General features: G+C 37.3%; 1 protein-coding gene across 4 annotated transcripts in view; it reads right to left on the reverse strand.

Moving 5' to 3' along the window:
- Nucleotides 1-19022, reverse strand: part of HELZ (helicase with zinc finger) — a 66007-nt gene that overhangs the window by 28917 nt on the left and 18068 nt on the right. For 3 of the 4 annotated variants that reach the window (XM_015879520.1, XM_015879518.1, XM_015879521.2), the window contains 12 exons: nucleotides 17928-18052; nucleotides 15233-15289; nucleotides 14712-14760; nucleotides 14366-14441; nucleotides 12791-12989; nucleotides 11637-11744; nucleotides 11011-11308; nucleotides 9841-10108; nucleotides 6879-7212; nucleotides 3909-4039; nucleotides 1441-1620; nucleotides 841-945 (listed from right to left, as the gene is read on the reverse strand). In XM_015879520.1, coding sequence (XP_015735006.1) covers nucleotides 841-945; nucleotides 1441-1620; nucleotides 3909-4039; nucleotides 6879-7212; nucleotides 9841-10108; nucleotides 11011-11308; nucleotides 11637-11744; nucleotides 12791-12989; nucleotides 14366-14441; nucleotides 14712-14760; nucleotides 15233-15289; nucleotides 17928-18052 — 1930 coding nt within the window. The remainder of the gene's footprint in view (nucleotides 1-840; nucleotides 946-1440; nucleotides 1621-3908; nucleotides 4040-6878; nucleotides 7213-9840; nucleotides 10109-11010; nucleotides 11309-11636; nucleotides 11745-12790; nucleotides 12990-14365; nucleotides 14442-14711; nucleotides 14761-15232; nucleotides 15290-17927; nucleotides 18053-19022) is intronic. The other variant, XM_015879519.1, reaches the window with a different exon arrangement.

Below are 19022 nucleotides of genomic sequence, written 5' to 3' on the forward strand. Positions count from 1 at the left end.
AAATTTCACCCTTTCATGGAACTTCTTTGGCTTTGCTGACATTATGTAAAATTTAAGTCCAGGATGGCTCTTAGTAGCTACCAAGTAAATACAGCGAATCATTTGCTTTGTAAGATAATAAACTCACACACTGGCATATAGAAAATGAAGCCTGTAATCTAAAGAATATACACCAAGCTATCAGTATTATGCCCTGTGGTATCTGTGCAAATATTCCCAAGAGTGAGTTTCTGCCCATAAATACATACTCCCTATTCATAGGCACGTTTCACTCTTCCTGTGCTTTAGCTTTCTACTTCTTCATCTTCTTCCATAAGTAACTCCCCCAAAATAACCATGGTGAACACATTTAATCACATCCACAATGACTTCAAGTTGACTGATCGGAAGAGGCCAAACTATCATGATTTAAAAATACATGTATTTTCCAAATATTTAACTCCTATGACATATTTGTTCTTCAAAAAGCCAGGTGAGCAGCCCCCGTTTCCAAACCATAAGCATGAGTCAAAATCCTCTGGAATTTAAAATACAGTTAAATTTACTTTTATTTTATTACAGTAGCTTTTAGAGGAGCACATCAAAAGTTTGCTCATTAGGAACGACACATTTAGCAATAGAAAAATAAAAGCTTAAAAAAGGATGTCTTTATTTTTGTTTAAGAAATGATGCAAAGTTACGTTGACGTTTCGCATTCCTTTTAGTCTATTGTTTTAAATCACTGCTGGTAATGCCAATAGGCTTTTATTTTTTAAATGTTCTTTAACTTTTTTTTTTTTTAATAGACACCTTTTCTTAAGAAGAGTATTTTATAGATACATAATAAGCCTTAAAAAATACCTGAGAGGTCTTGCCTGGGGATTGCCTGCTTCTACATATGGATGTAAATAATCCTTTATGTAGAGATCAGCAGCACTATTAGAATGGGTGCAAATGAGAATCCTGCTGGAATAAATGGTGCAAATAAAAAAGCAATGAAGAAACAGAAAACAATTCAAAGCAGTAGAATACAAAACAAAGGAAACAGTGGCCATCTTCCTGTACATTTCTCTTAACAAAACTAGGCACAGACCTACTGTGGTTCACAAGGTTCAGTCCTTTAACTTAAATCCTTCACTTATGTAAAAGTTTAAACATTATCTTGCAGTTATTAATCCAGACTTGATTTTAAGTAAGGAACAGCTTTTACTATCAAATATGCTGCACAGCTTTCCATGTTGAACAAATCAGTCATTGTCAATTTTAAATACTTTTAAAATGGAAAATACAGGCTAAGACTATAAATTTACCATTTGAAACAGTAATAGATGGCTCGGGTTTTGGTTGTTTTTAAGCTGGATGGAAATTCTATATCTATACTTCTACCTTTAACATGAATTTAATAAGAAATGATACTCTCTTTACTAATCATGTATTGCTCTCTTTAGAGCCCCACCTCACCTAGTATCCTGTTGTTGCAGTATGTGCTTGACTGCCTGAGCCAGCGTGAACGTTTTTCCTGTCCCATAGGGACCGATGATAAGAACAGGAGGCAGTTGTATTGAAAGTGGGGTAGTGATAGCCAGAACAGCCTCTTTCTGCTTAGCATTTAGCCGAGGGTCCAACTGCTCATCCCATTGTCTGTACAAAAGGAGGCAAGAGTTGAAAATCAGAACCTATGACAACTCACAATCAAAAAGAAATGAAATGAGTTAAGATTTCAAAAGCTTTCATGAAGGTCTGTATGTTAATGTATTGATTCTGTTATTCTGAGGCATACTAAACAAACCAACAGATCTAGCAAAATGTTTACAGTATCTTGCCTAAAAATAATTACCCTCTATAAAGCATATTTCAGACAGAAGTATATAGTAAACCACTACTTGATAATAAAAGAAAGCAGACATCAATGTTTTTCTGTCATTACTGTATAAAATGTAACATTAGCTACATTTATTCCAGGCAGTATTTACCCTGTCAGCTTCAAAAGTCAACATTTATATTACCTCAGGCGTTGCAAAAATGAACTAGGATGAATCTCAAAATCAAACAAGAAAAACAAAAACTAACTAGTAATCACCAATTACAGACTTATTTTTCCCTCTTTTGAGATCACTAAGGCATAACTCCAACAAAAAGGAAGTCTAAAAGAACCTCTGCTATAACCAGTTAGAGATACCAGCATTAACAGAAAGATTCTTTCAGAAAGTTCCACTGAGCACAAGAGGTTAAAGATTTGTAGGCACAGTTTATAATATTCCCAGTGACAGATTTAAAAGTAGACACACACAGTAAAAAACACCTGTCACTGCTGCACATATGGCCATACTTTAGTAACGTGATCTGCTTTGGTACAAGCACCACAATTCTTGCAAATAAGGAAAGCTTCTGCTACCAAAAGGGACTAAAATCAAGAGGAGCTGACTGAAGTCTTAACTTTTAAGATAGCTATGAACAAAAAGCTTGCAAAGGAATCTAAGAAATACTGGAAAGTAGGAGAGACAAAAAAGAGAAGTACAAGAAAAGCAGTATAGGAAAGACAGTTCAGAGTTAAAGCAAACCAAGCCATCAGAGGGAGAAAAAATAAGCTCATTACAATGACTTAAACTGAATGGTAATCATTATATACATTATTTACATATATAAAAGATACAAATCAATTATACAAATAATTACACAACTAGAAGCAGTAAGTAAGGTTCTAATAACATAAATCTCCTGACATGAAACAAAAAACGTTCTAGCTTGCTCGACTTCCTTCCTTTTCATTGAAATCACTGCTTACTTCCAAACCATTCCTAAATACTACTTCTTTACAAGATTTATCCAAAACTTAATTAAGTCAGTGAACAGATTGTCTTTGTCCCTCATTAGCTTTGTGGTATAGCTGTGCAAAACCTGCTCCCTTCTTTCAGCCTTTACTGTCATCTTCACCACCCAGAACACTGCACCAGCCCCCTTTTATCATCGCTGTTCTTCCTATGCTTCAAAAACAAACTCAACTTTTTCCAATAACTTTTTCCCTTACATTTTCTAGCTGCCTCAGCTTTCTGGCCAGATCACCCTCCTTCTCATCCTTGAGCTATCTTCTGTTTTGTAGTGCAGCACAATCACACTCCTCATTTGCACCTTCAAGACATCACACGACTCCCTGAGTGCTGCACAGGATCAGTTCCACATACCTCTCATTTCCCTACTGTCTAAGTACAGAAACTTTTTTTTCCCCCCTCATCCTTCTCCATGCACCAAGAACACCGGCCATATTCCCTAAGCCACAAAGCCTCATTTCTTCTCCAAGTTTCCTCTTCAAGATGAACTTTTTACAGGGGTGCAGTAATGCAATGAAAGTTTTCTCAAAAGAGTTTAAATAATGTGGAGGTTTTTATGTTTTAAAAGAAAATGTACAACATATACACAAGGAATCTCAGGACTAACTGCAATGTCTTATTCACACACCCCTTTGTTTTGCCGTTCCCTTCAGTGGCATGTCCAAATTTGGGTCACTGCATCAAACTCAAGGAGTACTAACAGATTGCCTATGTTAGTGAGTCTGCATGTTTAAGATCCTGCACACCAAAATCCTTGTAACAGGTATTTCCATTTTCATAAAGTACATATTTTGAATGAATATCAGCAGAACAGGAAATAAGAACAGGAGATTTGCTTGCTGCAGCTACAACACAATTGCAGTGTCTATTAAAGTCACCATTCAACCACAGGGAAAAACTAATCAACAGATTCCAGTCCTCAGAGGACCAGCTTTCTTGTTTTATTCACAAGAGTTTCACTCCTTCTCTGAACCATCCTCACCATTAATGAAGAGCAAGACATATTTCCTGTTCCAGGGCAGATTTCAGCCATCTGTTATGGGAAATTCAATACTACATTACCATACAACCGTTGATATTAAAGTGTTTGTATTCTTGTACCTGTTGGGACTCCAGGGTATGGTGGGAGTCATGCTGACATCTGGAAACAAAATACTGTTGTCCTTAATCCTGTCCAAGGCATAATGCATTTCACAGAGGGGTAAGCGATTTAACTGAAACTGCAGTTCAACCTGCAAATTCAAAAATGAATGAATTAACAGATGAACCCAAAACCATTTCTTTAGAAGTCACTGTAGATTCTGCTGCATACAAGAACTATTCTCTTCCTACAACCCATTGGTTCTCAGAAGGAAACAGGACTGGTTTTGTTTTTCTGTAAACAAAATAGAATACAGCACCTCTGTAACATCATTTTGTTGTTTAAGATTAGATTCCACTGCACTTTCAGGAAAAAAATAGCAAAATATCCTTCAAATTATTTTAGGAACACAAAAAAGTACTCCTTGAAAACAGCACTGACCTAGAGCATTGTTTTTAAACATCTAAGCCTCCATACTTTACAGTAAGAACAACTTGAAAACAGAAACAGACCAGGAACTGCTGCAGATGAACAGATAGTACAAATCAGATGTGTGACAAGCAGAGATAAAACCCAAACAGTGCTTAATTCCAGCCAAACAATCTGCAATAATACAGTTTGTCGCTTCTGTTGAATTGCGAGAACTCTCCAAAACGTTATTTCTAAAATCTAGTTGTTTATCAATACATTCTGTTTGCCTTCTCAATTACTCATATTTTAATGCTCTTAGCATTTCCCTTTTTTCCCCTCTATTACATTTAAAAGCACTGTTCATAGCACAACGTAGCATGTAAAAGAAAGCAAGCAATACTAGCTTTGCTGTAAATAAACACCTGCTTGCATCAGTGCAGCCATTAACTTCCTGTCTCTCACAGATATAAGGCACTAAGTATTCATCTTACCTACTGCATCTTACAGCAAGATGTATAAAGAAAAGGGCAGCAATGGAGCTAAAGAACAAGCATGGAGCTCACAGACTAATTTAACTGGGAGCAAAGCTTGTTTCTTAAAAATGCTCAAACCACTGTTCCCCCACTCTATAGAGGAAAAGTTCCTTTGCTCCTAAAGACCCAAGGCTAACAGAAGCCCACCTGCAATTAAAAAGCTGCCATTTAAACAGAAACTATAAATCTGAGCAACACTTCAACAGCCCTTTCTGGGAGTCCAAGGAGGGAGACTGGCATTCAATGTCTCTTATTATCTACCAGCGTTCTCCATTTTCACAGCTTGTGATTTGTTTTGTTTTGAATCCAGTTTGGATTGAGTCATGTAGTTATGTTTGCTGTTGCAGAGTACTGAATGAGGCCATCTGTGAAGGAGAAGCATGTAACCTGCTTCAATAAACATTCCAGAACAAGAAAACAGTGGGAAAGGAAGTTAATCCATTGCCAGTTCACAGAAAACGACACAAGACAGTGCAACTACTCCAAAAATAAAACAGTCTCCTGTTAGTTTGGTCACCAAGAAGAGCAGCAGCCAAGGGGCTTTAAAGCACCAGCTCGTTCCAGCCCAAGCCAAAATTCTCTTCGTGCTTTAGTTTAGCCAGGACAACAGACAAGGAAATTATCAGCAGACTTCCAAGATTAGGTAATAAAAGGAAGAAAGGCATGCATTTTATCCAAAATATACAGAAATTACAGCAATTTTGACAGTGTTTAGGAATCATACAGGGATTACTAAATCCACTAGAGATAATGGCAAGATTTCCAGCATCTTTAATAGTATCAATATACCTCCAAACTTTACCACCCTCAGTTCTAATCTGAGGATGTCTTTCCTCAGATTTTTCAGTCAACATTTCATCAGAAAAACTTTCTTCCCAGTCACAATTCATTAAAATACAGGTAACTGCTTAAGGATTTCACCACCAGTTCGCTGCTGTATATGTGAAGCACTGCATGATTTCACAAATAAACTCAGTACATAGTTTTTAATGGAGAAGAGATTTGCTGCCTCAGGCCTAGTTCTATGACACTCGAAGGAAAATAAGTCAGTTACTCAAACTCCAGCTCATTTGGAATTCCAGAGCAGTTTTTGATAGAATCAATTAGTAGATTTAATTATTGTTTTAAGAAAACAAACACAAAACCAAGAGCCCAGAAGAGCGTAAGCCTTCCCAGACCAATCAGTCACATTGAATTAAGACATTAAGATTCCTACATATGTTTCCACAACAGAAAGTAAATTGAGATAATTCCTTGGTGAAAATGCATTCACTTCAAGTAATTTCAGTGACCTTAATTTGAGGTCATTTCTGGCTAGTAAACAAGGTCAACTGCAAATTCAACAGCAGGCACACAGAGGGAACAGGTAGGAGGAGTGCAAGTAGTTAACTACAGCTTTATCTTCCCTTCCTGCATGAGCAGGAATTGCAAGCTTGTTTGCAAGCTGCATAACACCACCATTTGAAAGCACACTCCATCCCCCTCATTTCATTTTAACTGCAAAGTAAACAAAAACTTGATCTTACTGCCAACACTACAGTCACCCGCAGCAGTGTTGTAACTTCATGTTGTGATGGAACGCCTCCCAGACAGGTATTTCAGGGTATATTCCTTTTGTTGTGATACAGATGAAGAAGGCAGCACAAAGCCCATCTCACCTCAAACCCAGGAACAAATGTAACAGAATCCACAGCAACACAAGGAGACAACACAAAATCAACAGCCTCAGATGCAAATTACCAAAGAGAGCTCCAGCTGACAATGTAAAGAGCTCCACTGATTTATTGTTTTGGAGGAAAAAATAAATCATAACACTCCTTCCCTTGACTCTGTTAATGAAATGATTCTTGTGGACCCTGGTGACAAAACATGTTTGATAAATAAGCATACACATTTCACCTATCTGAAATTCTCATTTGCACTCTACTTTCTCCTTATCACAAAGAGAAAAAAAAGCTTCCCTACCATATCTTCCAGCAGTTATTTCGGGTGGAGCTGAAACAGACAAAACACAAACATGCCAGAACAGTTTTGTCTCAGACTTACCTGCATCTCACAATCCGCCCGAAGATTAAGCTCTTCACAGCATTCCCTGGATACCCTCAAGAAGATGTAATCCTTTGTTTTCTCTTCAATAGCTGCTTCATAAACCTTCTCTTTGGTTCCTTGGGTCTGTGCTGACTTCTCTTTAGTGACGGGCAATAAATAAACAGCGTTGACTTTGGTCATCACCAGCCGTCCAGCCAAAGTGTCTTCTGACAGCGTTTCAGTGAGCTTAAAGCGTCCAAAGAGTTGTCCATTTTGGGCATACTTCGCACCTCCAGAAACCCCAGTGAGCATGAAGCTTGCTACAATCTGCAATTGCACTTTTATGTTGAACCTAAGCAAGAAAGCATCTAGTAAGTGCAGGAAAACACTCTGATTTGGAAATACCATGCATCCAGACCCAAGGTTCACTGCCCAACACTCTGAGTATGGAACTACATTTGAACAAGCATAGCTAAAGTGGCCCTTCAGAAGTATGTAGCTATAGAACACGTACATGCTTTCCTTTTGATGTCAGCCTACAAAACATACAACTGAGAGAAGAAATACTGATGAAGCTTTAAAAAACTAAGTCATAAAAACCACCTTCACTAGACTAAATCAAATACAAAAATCTCTGTGACCAAAATAAGTGAACTTGAGCTGCTGTGAAGGCTCCAAATCAGTTAAAAAAAAGATATAAATACTTCATAACGTTATACTACGCTCAACAATACAAGGTATTCAGGCAGAGAGGTACAGAAGAACCTATTTATTCCTGTTTATTCCATCCACCTCTCCCAAGCTGCACACCAATGAAAGCAGCGCACATCTCGAAGAAGGTAAATGATATTATACCTATAAATTGGATGGACTGATTAAAATGCTTCCTAAAAATCAGCACGCAGGTATTAAAAAATCCCCAAGCTGCTAAATGGACACTACCTGATTCTCAAATTTGGATTTGTAAAAAGCTACAGGGAAATATTATTGCTGCCAATCTGACACAAGGCACAAATTACTGTTTTTGTACATGAATAAACTGATCCTACTATGCTAAAGGGAATCTCAAGTTTAGAGATTATCAGTTCTCTGTGAGTAAGCTGACATCTTCTGGTAAGATGTTAAATTACAAAATCAAGATCAGAATTAAAAATCCCCAAGTTTCTTCTTCCACCCTATTTCTCACCTTGTTTAGCAGTGAGCTTTATGCAAAGATCAACTAACTACATTTTTAATGGGAGGAATTTATGTAAGACTCCTCACTGCAAAGTCAAATCAGAGAAATACCAGATAAATCAAGAATCAGTGCATGGCCAATGCAGCCAAATTCTCTGTGACAAGTGAAACCATTCTGAACAAAGCCCCATGTAATGTTTTCTTCAAGGTAAGTTCAACATATTTCATTTTACATTTGTAACTGCAGAGCTCAGGCAGGATGCACAGTGTGACATGTACTTATGCACTGATAAAATATAAGACACAGTAATGATGAAAACAAATCTATTTTCCATCAGTCAAATTTTTTAGTTTGCACAGCCTCGAGGCTAAACCTGTTCTATAATTCTGGAAGCAGAAAATGTAGTGCATGGGAGGAGCTGTGTTGCCTCACACACTCACTGATGTTCATACAAGCAAACATATAGTGAGTTTTAGCCAACCTAACCATTACAGGCTGCTTCTCTTCAGAATGCACAAAAAAGGATGACACTTAAAACAATCAGCAGATGGTACCTACAGCAAAGTGTTCAAAAACCAAGCTAGCATCTAGATCAGAACACTGTTTTGCTTTTTGCATTTGAAAATGAGTCAGTAATACAGCCCTTTCTCTAACCTTTATTGCTTTGTTTTGCAATGCAGTCACGTTGCATATGCTTACAAACACCCCTTGAAATATTAGAATAAACACAATTTAAAAATAAAGCTTTTCAAGACCATCCAGAATGGACTCCCTTAGAATTAAACTCAGGACTTCATAACATCATTACAACCTTCATCCAGTACCTTTCAGTGGTCCCACTCAGGTGGCCTCAAACTCAAACTGTTTTCCTAGAAAGTGCAAAAAAATCAACATTCCACCCCAATCTGAGCTGCACACAGTCATATTTTTCCAACCCTGCCAGAAAAGACCATGCTGACAACCCTACTGGTTTACAAGATGCGTCCACAAATGCATTAGAGAGTAGCTGCTTATCAACATGTTGACTCTCGACAACTTCAGAGGTAATACAACCCACCTGCATTTGTATTTCCAGACCTACTTCTAGGCTTGCAACCCTAGCACCTCACTAGAGAATAACAAGTGTGTGATCTTAGCCACAGAGGATCAGAAAAATGTGCTACTTTCAGCCTTGCTGCAATTAAGTGGGTCAGCTACAAGATCAAAAGAATGCTTCTGTCATCAACACTATCAAAGCAGAAGATTTCAAGAACATTATTAAAACTTACTAATCTACAAGACAGAAAAAGAAGAGCAAAAACTTATTACTGCACCATAAGGGAAGCATGACACAGAACACATTTCTTATTCTCTCATTTCTACAGGCACGCTGCTCTTTGCCTTCCTGTGAGGCACAAGAGTGTAATTCTTGATGTGACAATTCACTAAGCAATAACAATCGCGTTCTGCAGCATATTTCACAACAACTCATTTTCTTTCTGTATCAAGAGCCCAAAACATATATATATTTATATATAACTTTTATACATACGTTAGTAAACCATCATACAAGAGAAGTTTAGTGTCTCCAACTGTAAGCAAAAAGTGATACGTACAACCTACTTTCAATGAGCATCACTAAGTAACACCTGTTAAGCACTATTCTCTTTCATCAAATCACTATTTTCAAATTCATATTCAACTTCTCCAAGCAAAAAAGATGACAATATTTTAACTAATTAAGAAGATTTAATGAGAAAAGTTGCCATTTTAACAGAACGGTAACAAATATGTAGCATATACTTTTGTAAATGTATTACTTACTTGCTAACTTCCTTATACTGTGCTATTTCCTCAATATAAAGGAGGTCGTGCAACCGTGACTGATAGTTGGTCTTGGTCAATGATTTGTCCAGGACAGATTGTGTAAATAACTGGTCAGCAGATAGAGGGATTTGGTATCTGGTAAGAAGGCTCTTCTCCAATTCAGTAGTTTCATTAGGTTCAAACTCTACAATAGTCTTAGAAGTAGAATCCCAACGCTTAGCTGTAGTTAGTAGCTGTTGCCGTGCATGCATCAGGTATTCAAGATCTGAGTACATAACAGACAAAGGAAGTAAGTTACAGACAAACACTACCAAAAATAATCCCATTAGAGAGAATGAATGAAGTGCAAGAGGCTCCTCTGCCTACAATTTTTTAGTAAGTTAATTGTCAGACCTACCACCCCTTACTGTCAGGTATACACAGAGCAAGGCTCTCAAATTACCTTAACAAGGGTCCAGGATTTGGGTTTTATGAGTACATATTAAACACCTAGCACTCTTTTCATTCAAAATAACTATTAGCAGCAAACTGCTTTAAGACTTTGGAATCCTTCTGTACATAGAGAAGCAATATGAGAAAACATCACTGACTAATGCTAAAGACTTCTATCTCGACTTTACCCACCTCCTTCACGCGGACTTGAATCAGCTGTTCCCTGCACTGATCTGGTTGGTTTAAGCCAGCAAGAACCCAGAACACACTAGATTGACAATGACTTTGCAAACAAATTATGACTTAGGTTGTTTTTTTTTTGGGTCTTAAACAGTTTTAAAATAAAAGGGCACCAGCACTCCCAAAACTTGATGTCTTATGAAAGTCTGTCAGCTGTGATTACCCAACACAGCTACATGAGGATCAGATAATAGTTCCTGAAAAGACCACTGCCTTACTTCTAAGCATAGTATCTTGTCCCCAATACAATATTCTGTGCTTCAAGAGGCACTACAACTTGTACAGACTTCCTGCTCTTTGGTCATCTGGAAAGCCTGGTTTGTGGTCTGAAGCTTTTGTCTACTATTTGTATTCACACATGTGATTAAGACAATACAAGGTAAAATTTATTCATTAGCTGTTAATAAATATGCTGATCTGCCCAGAAATGTGAAATAATAAACAGATGACATTAAAAGTTTCCATTATTAAAAAATAAATTTTTTTATACATTACCTTCAGTTGAAGCAGCATCAATCATTACTCGTTGCATGAGGACTGGTTCTAATCCAAAATCAAACACAACAGTTTGGCGAAAAGTTCCGAAGATTTCTGTGTTAAAAGCTATACTGACTTTGTATATATAGTGATCTATTCCATTCTGGACCATCTTTCCTCCTATCCACTCCTGACAGTTTTCCGGAACTTCTTGTGATACCTGGGTAGTGCTGTCTCCAGCAGATATTGCAATGATACTGAAATGTGGGCGATGGGCATCATAAAGCAATGCCACTCGATACAGCATTCTTGCAGGCTATCAGAAAAAAAAAATAAAAAAATGCAAGGGTTGAAATTAACTACATTGGAAAACAAGAAATATTTCAAGAGCATCTTTATTCGCAGTCAGTGACAGCTTACATGAGTTCTCAACTTGACAAAGCAGGTACAAGTCCTGCAGGCACAAGTCATGGTACAAAACAGGGCATCTGATAAACAGCCACCAGGACTGCTGGAGAAGGCATGGTTCCAGTGAACTGCTTTGTTTTAAAAAGAAGCCCTACACAACTCTGACCACAAAAGGCTATGGAATACATTCTCATTTTTATTACACACTCGCTGTCAAAAAAAATCATGAGTCTTACCTTACAAGTGAGAGCAAATGTCCAAGTTTGATGAGACTTTTTGGTGGTGACAGTTACTGATAGCTCAGGATTATGTTCTACTCTCACTCCTTCTATACTTTCACTAAGCTAGATTAGAAGAAAAAGAGCATAATATTAAAATTCTACAGTCAAAGTTAAAAGAAAAGCAAGAAAAACACAGCAATTTGGAATTGAAAACAAAAAGAATGGTCTCTCAGATTGTGCAGGAATGATGTAAGCCCTGTGTGGGAACTGAATATAACATGTCCTACTTCAGAGATAAGCAAGCCAGATCTACTAGATCATGTAGAGTAGGTAGAGAGTATAACCATTTATGACAATTAACCACTTAGGACTTGATTTTCAAAAACCAACTGAACTGTATATGTTTTAAGCAGAACATGATTATATTTGGAAGGAAATATCCAATACAACGAGGCCCCAAGACTGCATTTCCAGAAGACCCCAGATCTCAATGACATCAATGAGAACTCTAGAGACACCAGGAAACTAGAATGAAGCTTCCTTCTCATTAATCCATTCAGTAGAAAGCCCACTCTTCCCACACTTCGATCAACAATAGATGGACCGAAAACTCCTTAGGGTCAGTGGTAAGTAGAGCTGGTCAAATGCCACAGAAATCCTTTGGAATTCCCAACAGTTGCTAGGTTTCACTATATTCATACCCCCTCACTCTTCAGCATTCAAACTTTTGAACATTTCTCTTCATAAGTGTCTGCAGCTGCAGGCAAAGAAAGGGAGCCATACAAAAATAAAAGTATTCTCCACTACGTCATGAAAGCTTCACCATTTATTGTTCTCCAGCTTAAAAGGTTTTGCCATCCACTCCCAGAACAGAAACATGAGACTTGTCTGACTCATCCTGCACTAGGAATGGTAAATATGCAAAATGAGCACACTATGATCAACCCACAAACTCTACCATGAATTCCTGAAAAGGACATTTGCAGAACTCAGTTCAAGTCTCGGGTGTCTTTGCAAGAAGATACAGCGCAGGATGGAAAGAGGAGCAAATTGGCTGGACAATTTTTTGGTAATGAGTAGTTCAACCAGCTCTGATAGTAAGGGCCAAAACCAGGCTCATCTGTTAGTTTAAAACATGAGCACATAGGGAGGTAGCATATTTTCCTTACCACTTTCTCAGGAGATAACGAATTCATCCATTTCTCAATCAAGGTTTCCATATAACTGCCCGAACATTGTTTGTTTTCCTTCTGCTGTTTTAATCTGATCAAGCGGGAAGCATATCGTTTTTGCCATTCTGTTAGCTCTTCCTGGGAATGTGCTGAAGTACACTGTGCACCGTACCTGCAGATCCCTTGCTCTAAAAATCTACATAAAATACGAAAAACGATTATGCCTTGAACTTTTCCTTCTCCAATTAAAAAGTTAAATTTATCAAAATCTTACTTTTAAAGCCAGAAGAACATTCTTTAAAGCTTTCTCTGAACTATAGGTACATTTAGTCAATGGGAATTAATTTGGAAATGTATAAACACACACAGTGTTTTGTAAGATAGGCTGCAGCCCCTCTTAATGAAAAGTCCAATAAGGTGTGTCAGATTTCTTTGAAACACACAGGAACTTCTTACAAGACTTGAAGCTCCAAAGAAGAATCAAATGACTGCAAAGCAATTAACACAAGGAGATCATAGACCATCCCCAAAATTGCTAGGCACTGCATTAACATGAATAAAATGCTGTCGCGAGGGATGTTATAGCATAATTGCCTCCAATAGTTAAGTCATCAGCTGTGATTTGCTCAATCAGCAGTTTTTCCTGGAACAACAGTGACATCACGTGGACTTATGCACTAAATACACCTACACAGAAATCTCTCAAGGAAAAGATTTATTCCCCTCAGCGAAGAGCATCAGTCCAAAAGGGTCTATTTTCAAAGAGGTTAAGGATCTGTTACAAATTCACAGCATGAGCTGATGTATCTAAATTAATGATTTTCAGCACCCCACATCATTGACAAACACAGCAGAAGTCATCAGTGACTGAAAAACATTTCTACAGTAAACATATTATATAATACAAAACATAGCATGAATTAGCATGTGAAATTTGAACTAGCTGACAAAAATAACACGTGGCTATGACAGAAAAACCTTGCAGCAAAAGTACCTGGATATACAGGCCATGCTTTTATCACTGACTATAATATAACACCTTTCCTTTAAGAAAAATCTGTTAACTATGTAAAGGTTTAAGTGTCAAATTTCTAATAAAATTAGCATGATATATACTATGATGTTACTGCAGATTTTTTGAAGCTAAGATATTCAATACCTTTTGAATTAAATATTTTCCTTAGTAGGCAATTTCAATACAGTATTACACATCTTCAAATTCAGCACTGCATTTATATATTAAAATGCTAAAGCATCACTGTCATTATCATGTCCCAGAGGAAATGGAGCACAGGTATAAAATACAATATTGAGCAATTATTATAAGGTATCTAGAAAATGTATATATAATCCAGCAGCTTTGCTTTTCTTTCCATTATTTAATAGAAAAGCATTTTACCTTAAAAACCCATCATCATTATGCATGTTTTTTAACTTTTCTGTGTTAAGAGTATTTTTTCCCTTTTGTGATTAGTTTCTTATTTAATATCCCTGTAATTCCATAACTTCATTACCCAGAACAAATAGCATTTTGATTCTTTCGAGAACGTTGGTATAAAGCAAAAGCGTTACCTTTTACATAGCGTATATTCTTCACTGCTTGTGACTCCCCTGGGTGGAGGGCGGAACTGCCAGCCATCCCGGGACCCTGCAGGGTAGGAAAGGTTTTAAGGGTATGAAGGCAAATTGCAATAACTTGCAGAATTAAGCAAACTCTGGTACAACACTTTGACAAATAGGTGGAAAATTCTGTCAACAAATTCTACCAATGAGATAATTCCAGCTAAATCCCAAGGGATCACCAAAATAAACAGTCAAAACTAGTTTCTGGTGACTGCTATCCAGTGTTGAACATTAATCAGAATATTCAAGGATTTCTCACTACAAAATTAAGGAGCTTTATAAATGAATTACATACCTTCTTCTAAATCTTCTACATGATATCCTGATGGAACTTTATCAGCTGCCTACAATCATTAAAAATACAGTTATAAAGGATCACAAAACAATTTCAGCAATGAGAACTGCCCTGTCTTCTTTTAAAATGTATCAATTGATACAAAAACAATCAGAAGTCTGAAATCAGTTATAGTCACAAAATTGATTTCGTAACAACTAAGTTACAACCACTGATACAATTAATTCTATCAGGAACACTGAGTCCACCCAACTTCAGAAGAGAGTTTTGGAGGGTACTTGGACATGGACTGCAAACTAAATTGAAAAGGCCAAAAGTCCAACCTCAATACTGAGGTTGAGCATCACTGTTTTCTTATACGTCATGAGAAACTTAGAGGAAAGGCTGCTGAAAAGGTGGTAAAGACCAACAGCCCAATGGAAACAACAGAATCTAAACCAGCAGGTGCTCTGTGAGCAGGGATATTCCTGATTTCTATCGGCTGCTACTCACTGTTTTCCCAATAGCATGCTCATTATTACCTCTGTTTCAGCAAGAAGTGTTTTCAGTCGTGTCAGATCTTTAGTTACCATCCCGTTCTGGGGAGAGACGTGGAAGAACAAAATGTTAACATATGAAACACAAACTTTCAAACACATTAAGCAACAGCAAGATAATTGAAAGAAGGGTAATGAGGAAAGATGAATTTGACTTGCAATGCATAGAGCTAAATGACATCTGTGTACAAGAGCAGCACATGTAGAACAAGTTGGAAAGAAAGCTCTTACAACATTTGGTACCCACCCAAGATAGATAATAGTGACATTACTTACTGAATGCTATGATCCAGACCAATACCCCACACAAGAGGTGGCCATGGAGGCATGATGCCCCAGTGGACAAGGGTTCTATGCTCAAACATCACTGCTCTGTTATCAGCTTGGCTACTGGCCTGCTGGGTCACCTTCTGCAAGTCACATCTCCATGCCTCAGCTTCCCACTTGCAAAATGTTGATTGTAACACTGCCTGCCTTTACATAGCACTTGGTAAGCTGCTGGCAAAAAGCACTATACATCAGCCATATGCTATGGTTACTGAACACTTCAGCTCCAAAGGAATCAATATAATAAACTGTCACTGCCATTGCAGCAATGAATTCATTTCTTCTTAAGGATGTATTTTACAGCCTACTGATTTCTGCTTCCAACTCTCTCTGCTCTGATGCAGACTTGTATCATTTCTGGATTTTTTCACTAAAGATAAGCAATGTAATGAAATATACCTGCACGTTCAAGCATATCTGAATTAAAATCTTTCAAAATGGAATTTGCTCACATAGATAACTGGCGTGTAACAGCTTCACACTCATGTAAGACAAAACCCAGCAGAAGATCTTTGTTTTAATTTCAATATATTTTTGCAGAAATTTTAGTATCACTATGTTCACCAGGATCCTTCACATTTTTACTTTGTGCCCTGCTGAAAATTTACGTACTCAACAATTCACAAGTTTTGGGTTTTTGTTTTCAAAATCATTTTTCACTTCCTCGGTAGAAAGGTTGCAAATTGAACCTGCTGAGCTTACATGTATTAAAGCATAATTAAAGTTACCGAGAGTCATTCTCTTTAAGTCACAGGGGAGGAAAGTGGATGGATTCCAGCTCTTCAACAAATTCCTTCCAAAACTTTGTTTCATTTCTCTTCTCATCCACTGGCAGAAGTCGGTAACTGAATTTGATTTTAACATTCCCACCAAAAGCAACAGTAAATGACCTTAATCACAGATGAAGATACAACAGCAGTACCACACAAGGTCACTGTACATTCCCTATGATAAGGAGTTTGGGGCTATTTTACACAGTTTTTCTAAAATCAAGTTTCCTTCAGTCTTGCCAGTTGTTCAACTTGCCATTGAAGTTTTCAATGACGCTTCTTTTTTTTTTTTCTTTCTTTTTTTTTTTTTTCTGTTTTGTTTCCCCCACTAGAAAACACCAGCCAGCCAAAGAAAAATCTTTTATTTATGTAGAAACAGGCAACAGAGGGGAATGAAGAGAAGGAAATAAATAAATCAATGAATAGATCCAGATATATACAGTACAGACAGATAACCAGAACATCCCCCAGAAAAACCTACTGCTTAAGTCAAGCACCAAAATACAAGACATGGACTTCAGCTCACTGCAGGTTATTTTCTAGCTGAACATCTAACAAGGGAAAAGCACAATCACTCAGTGTGCACATTCATGTCTTTGATTTAATTCACATATTTTCCAAAAGAAATTTAAAAATATATATATCCATATTCATAGCTACCTTATCAGGAAAGTGACTCTGCATAACTAATAAAGTATCAACACACAACTCATAATAACACAGAAAAAATTACACCTAAGCATTACAGTTAAGTATCACTGGATACCATTAATCATTTGGAAATATGTAATTACAAGGTAGTGCTCATGCAGCAATATACTCCAGAAGAGATCTCTTTTTTCTCCTTTTACTTCCTAACACCCAACTTCAAGGTAACAGTCTCTCCTAGAACGTCTCTAAGTGTTGCTCTTCTCTGTGCTACAGCCACATCTCTGGATTTAGCACCACCAGCAGTTCAAGGTGATGAACTGCATATTATTTAATCAAGATGAAAAAAATTAAAAGGAAATCATTCTTTGGAGACTTACACACACCCCTAGTTTTCCCCATATGAGCAGTCACATTTAAACCTTAACACCCTTTGACAGTTCAAGGGTAAAATAGAAGTACTGATACAATAAAGTATTTCCCTGAGAAGCTCTTCATGCTGCCTTACTCTGTAGACCAGTTACTTCACAGTCCCATCAGTATTTTTTTCTGCTTCAAAGGTTAAACTTACTGAAGTACACACACAAAATGGTATCAGATGTGACCCAAAAATATAAGCTGAAGTTTGAAATTCACATTATTCTATTAAATTACACAAATACACTTTTTTTTTTCCTTGTATTTTTTTTTTTCTCCTTTCTCTCTTCAGGATTCATAGTCAACAGTAAGAAAAACTTGCCTAAATCATGCTGACTCCAAAGCACTGATACAGCATGATCGATGTCCTGACTGAACAGATACTTATCTTTGGCTTTTGGTATCACTCATTTTGCTGCAACCTGCCATACATACATTTGTTTTTCAAACACATCCCCCAAAAAATGGAAATATAAAACTGCTTTTTAAATTACACAGATTGCAGGAAACACACTTACCAGTGATTCACCCATCAGTGATTTGGAAAGAACATTAGACACAATTTGCAGCTTCCCTTTAAGATGCATGCAGCAGAGCACTGCACGGAAAGATCCATCTCCCTTGGCCAGCCCCTCTCCCAGCACTGCAACACAAACCAGAAACTATTAGCTTCATCACAGCATACAGTGAAATAAACCCCAGTCTTCCTTCACCTTTAACATGAAAATAATGTCCGAAACGTGGGTTAAAACTGTGGCTTCTTTGAAAGACAAGGCTTGGTATTACTTGCTCATGCTTAATATTAACTGGAAACTTGTCTCATGCCATCTAAGAAATGCTGTATATGAGTCTCAAAAAAGGTTGTAATGTTTACATTCTAAAATAGACAAAAAATTAAATATGGGGAGGATAAATCCTAATATGTGACACAGACACAAAGGACCTCCTCTTCACAGAAAGGGGAAAAAAAAACCCAGCAACCAACAACTTCTCAGTAACACAAACATGCTCAGGAAGATCCATTCATGCTCACAAAAAGCATGCCCTGTAGTTTCCAAATATAGCTAACCTCGTCGTGGTCAATTCCTGTTACATTAAAAGGGCTTTTATTCACTTATGCTGTAAATTCAGGATATAGGAACGATTGTTTCAGTCGAGAAGTTTACAAGCTCCACGTAACTGAAACCCTGCCTCATGTTTTCTAGCACTGAATCAGCCAGCGAGACAAAGTGACACTTTCAGTGACACTTCCAATAGTGAAAAGACTTATTTCATGACACAGCTTTGCTTCAGACCAGGAGGCATAACATATAATCATATATATTACCTGACCAGAAAAAGCAACGCCTTCCCAAGCAACTAAAAGGCCAGTGAATCTGAGCACATGAGTTGAAAAGAAGGCTGGACAGTTGTTTATAAAAAAATAAATAAATAAAATCACAGAACTCCAAATCTGTATCACTGTTATTGCAGGCAACATCAGCATCTGTGTTTATACCGCTATTCACGCAGACCATGGGTACCAACAGCTTGTGTTAGTGCAAACAGGAATTTTACACTCGCCACAGCTTCAGGATTACATTTTGGAATAATAAATCAAAGCTCCTCACACA

This window comes from Coturnix japonica, chromosome 18 (assembly GCF_001577835.2).
Source record: "Coturnix japonica isolate 7356 chromosome 18, Coturnix japonica 2.1, whole genome shotgun sequence".
Taxonomy (NCBI): Eukaryota; Metazoa; Chordata; class Aves; order Galliformes; family Phasianidae; genus Coturnix; species Coturnix japonica.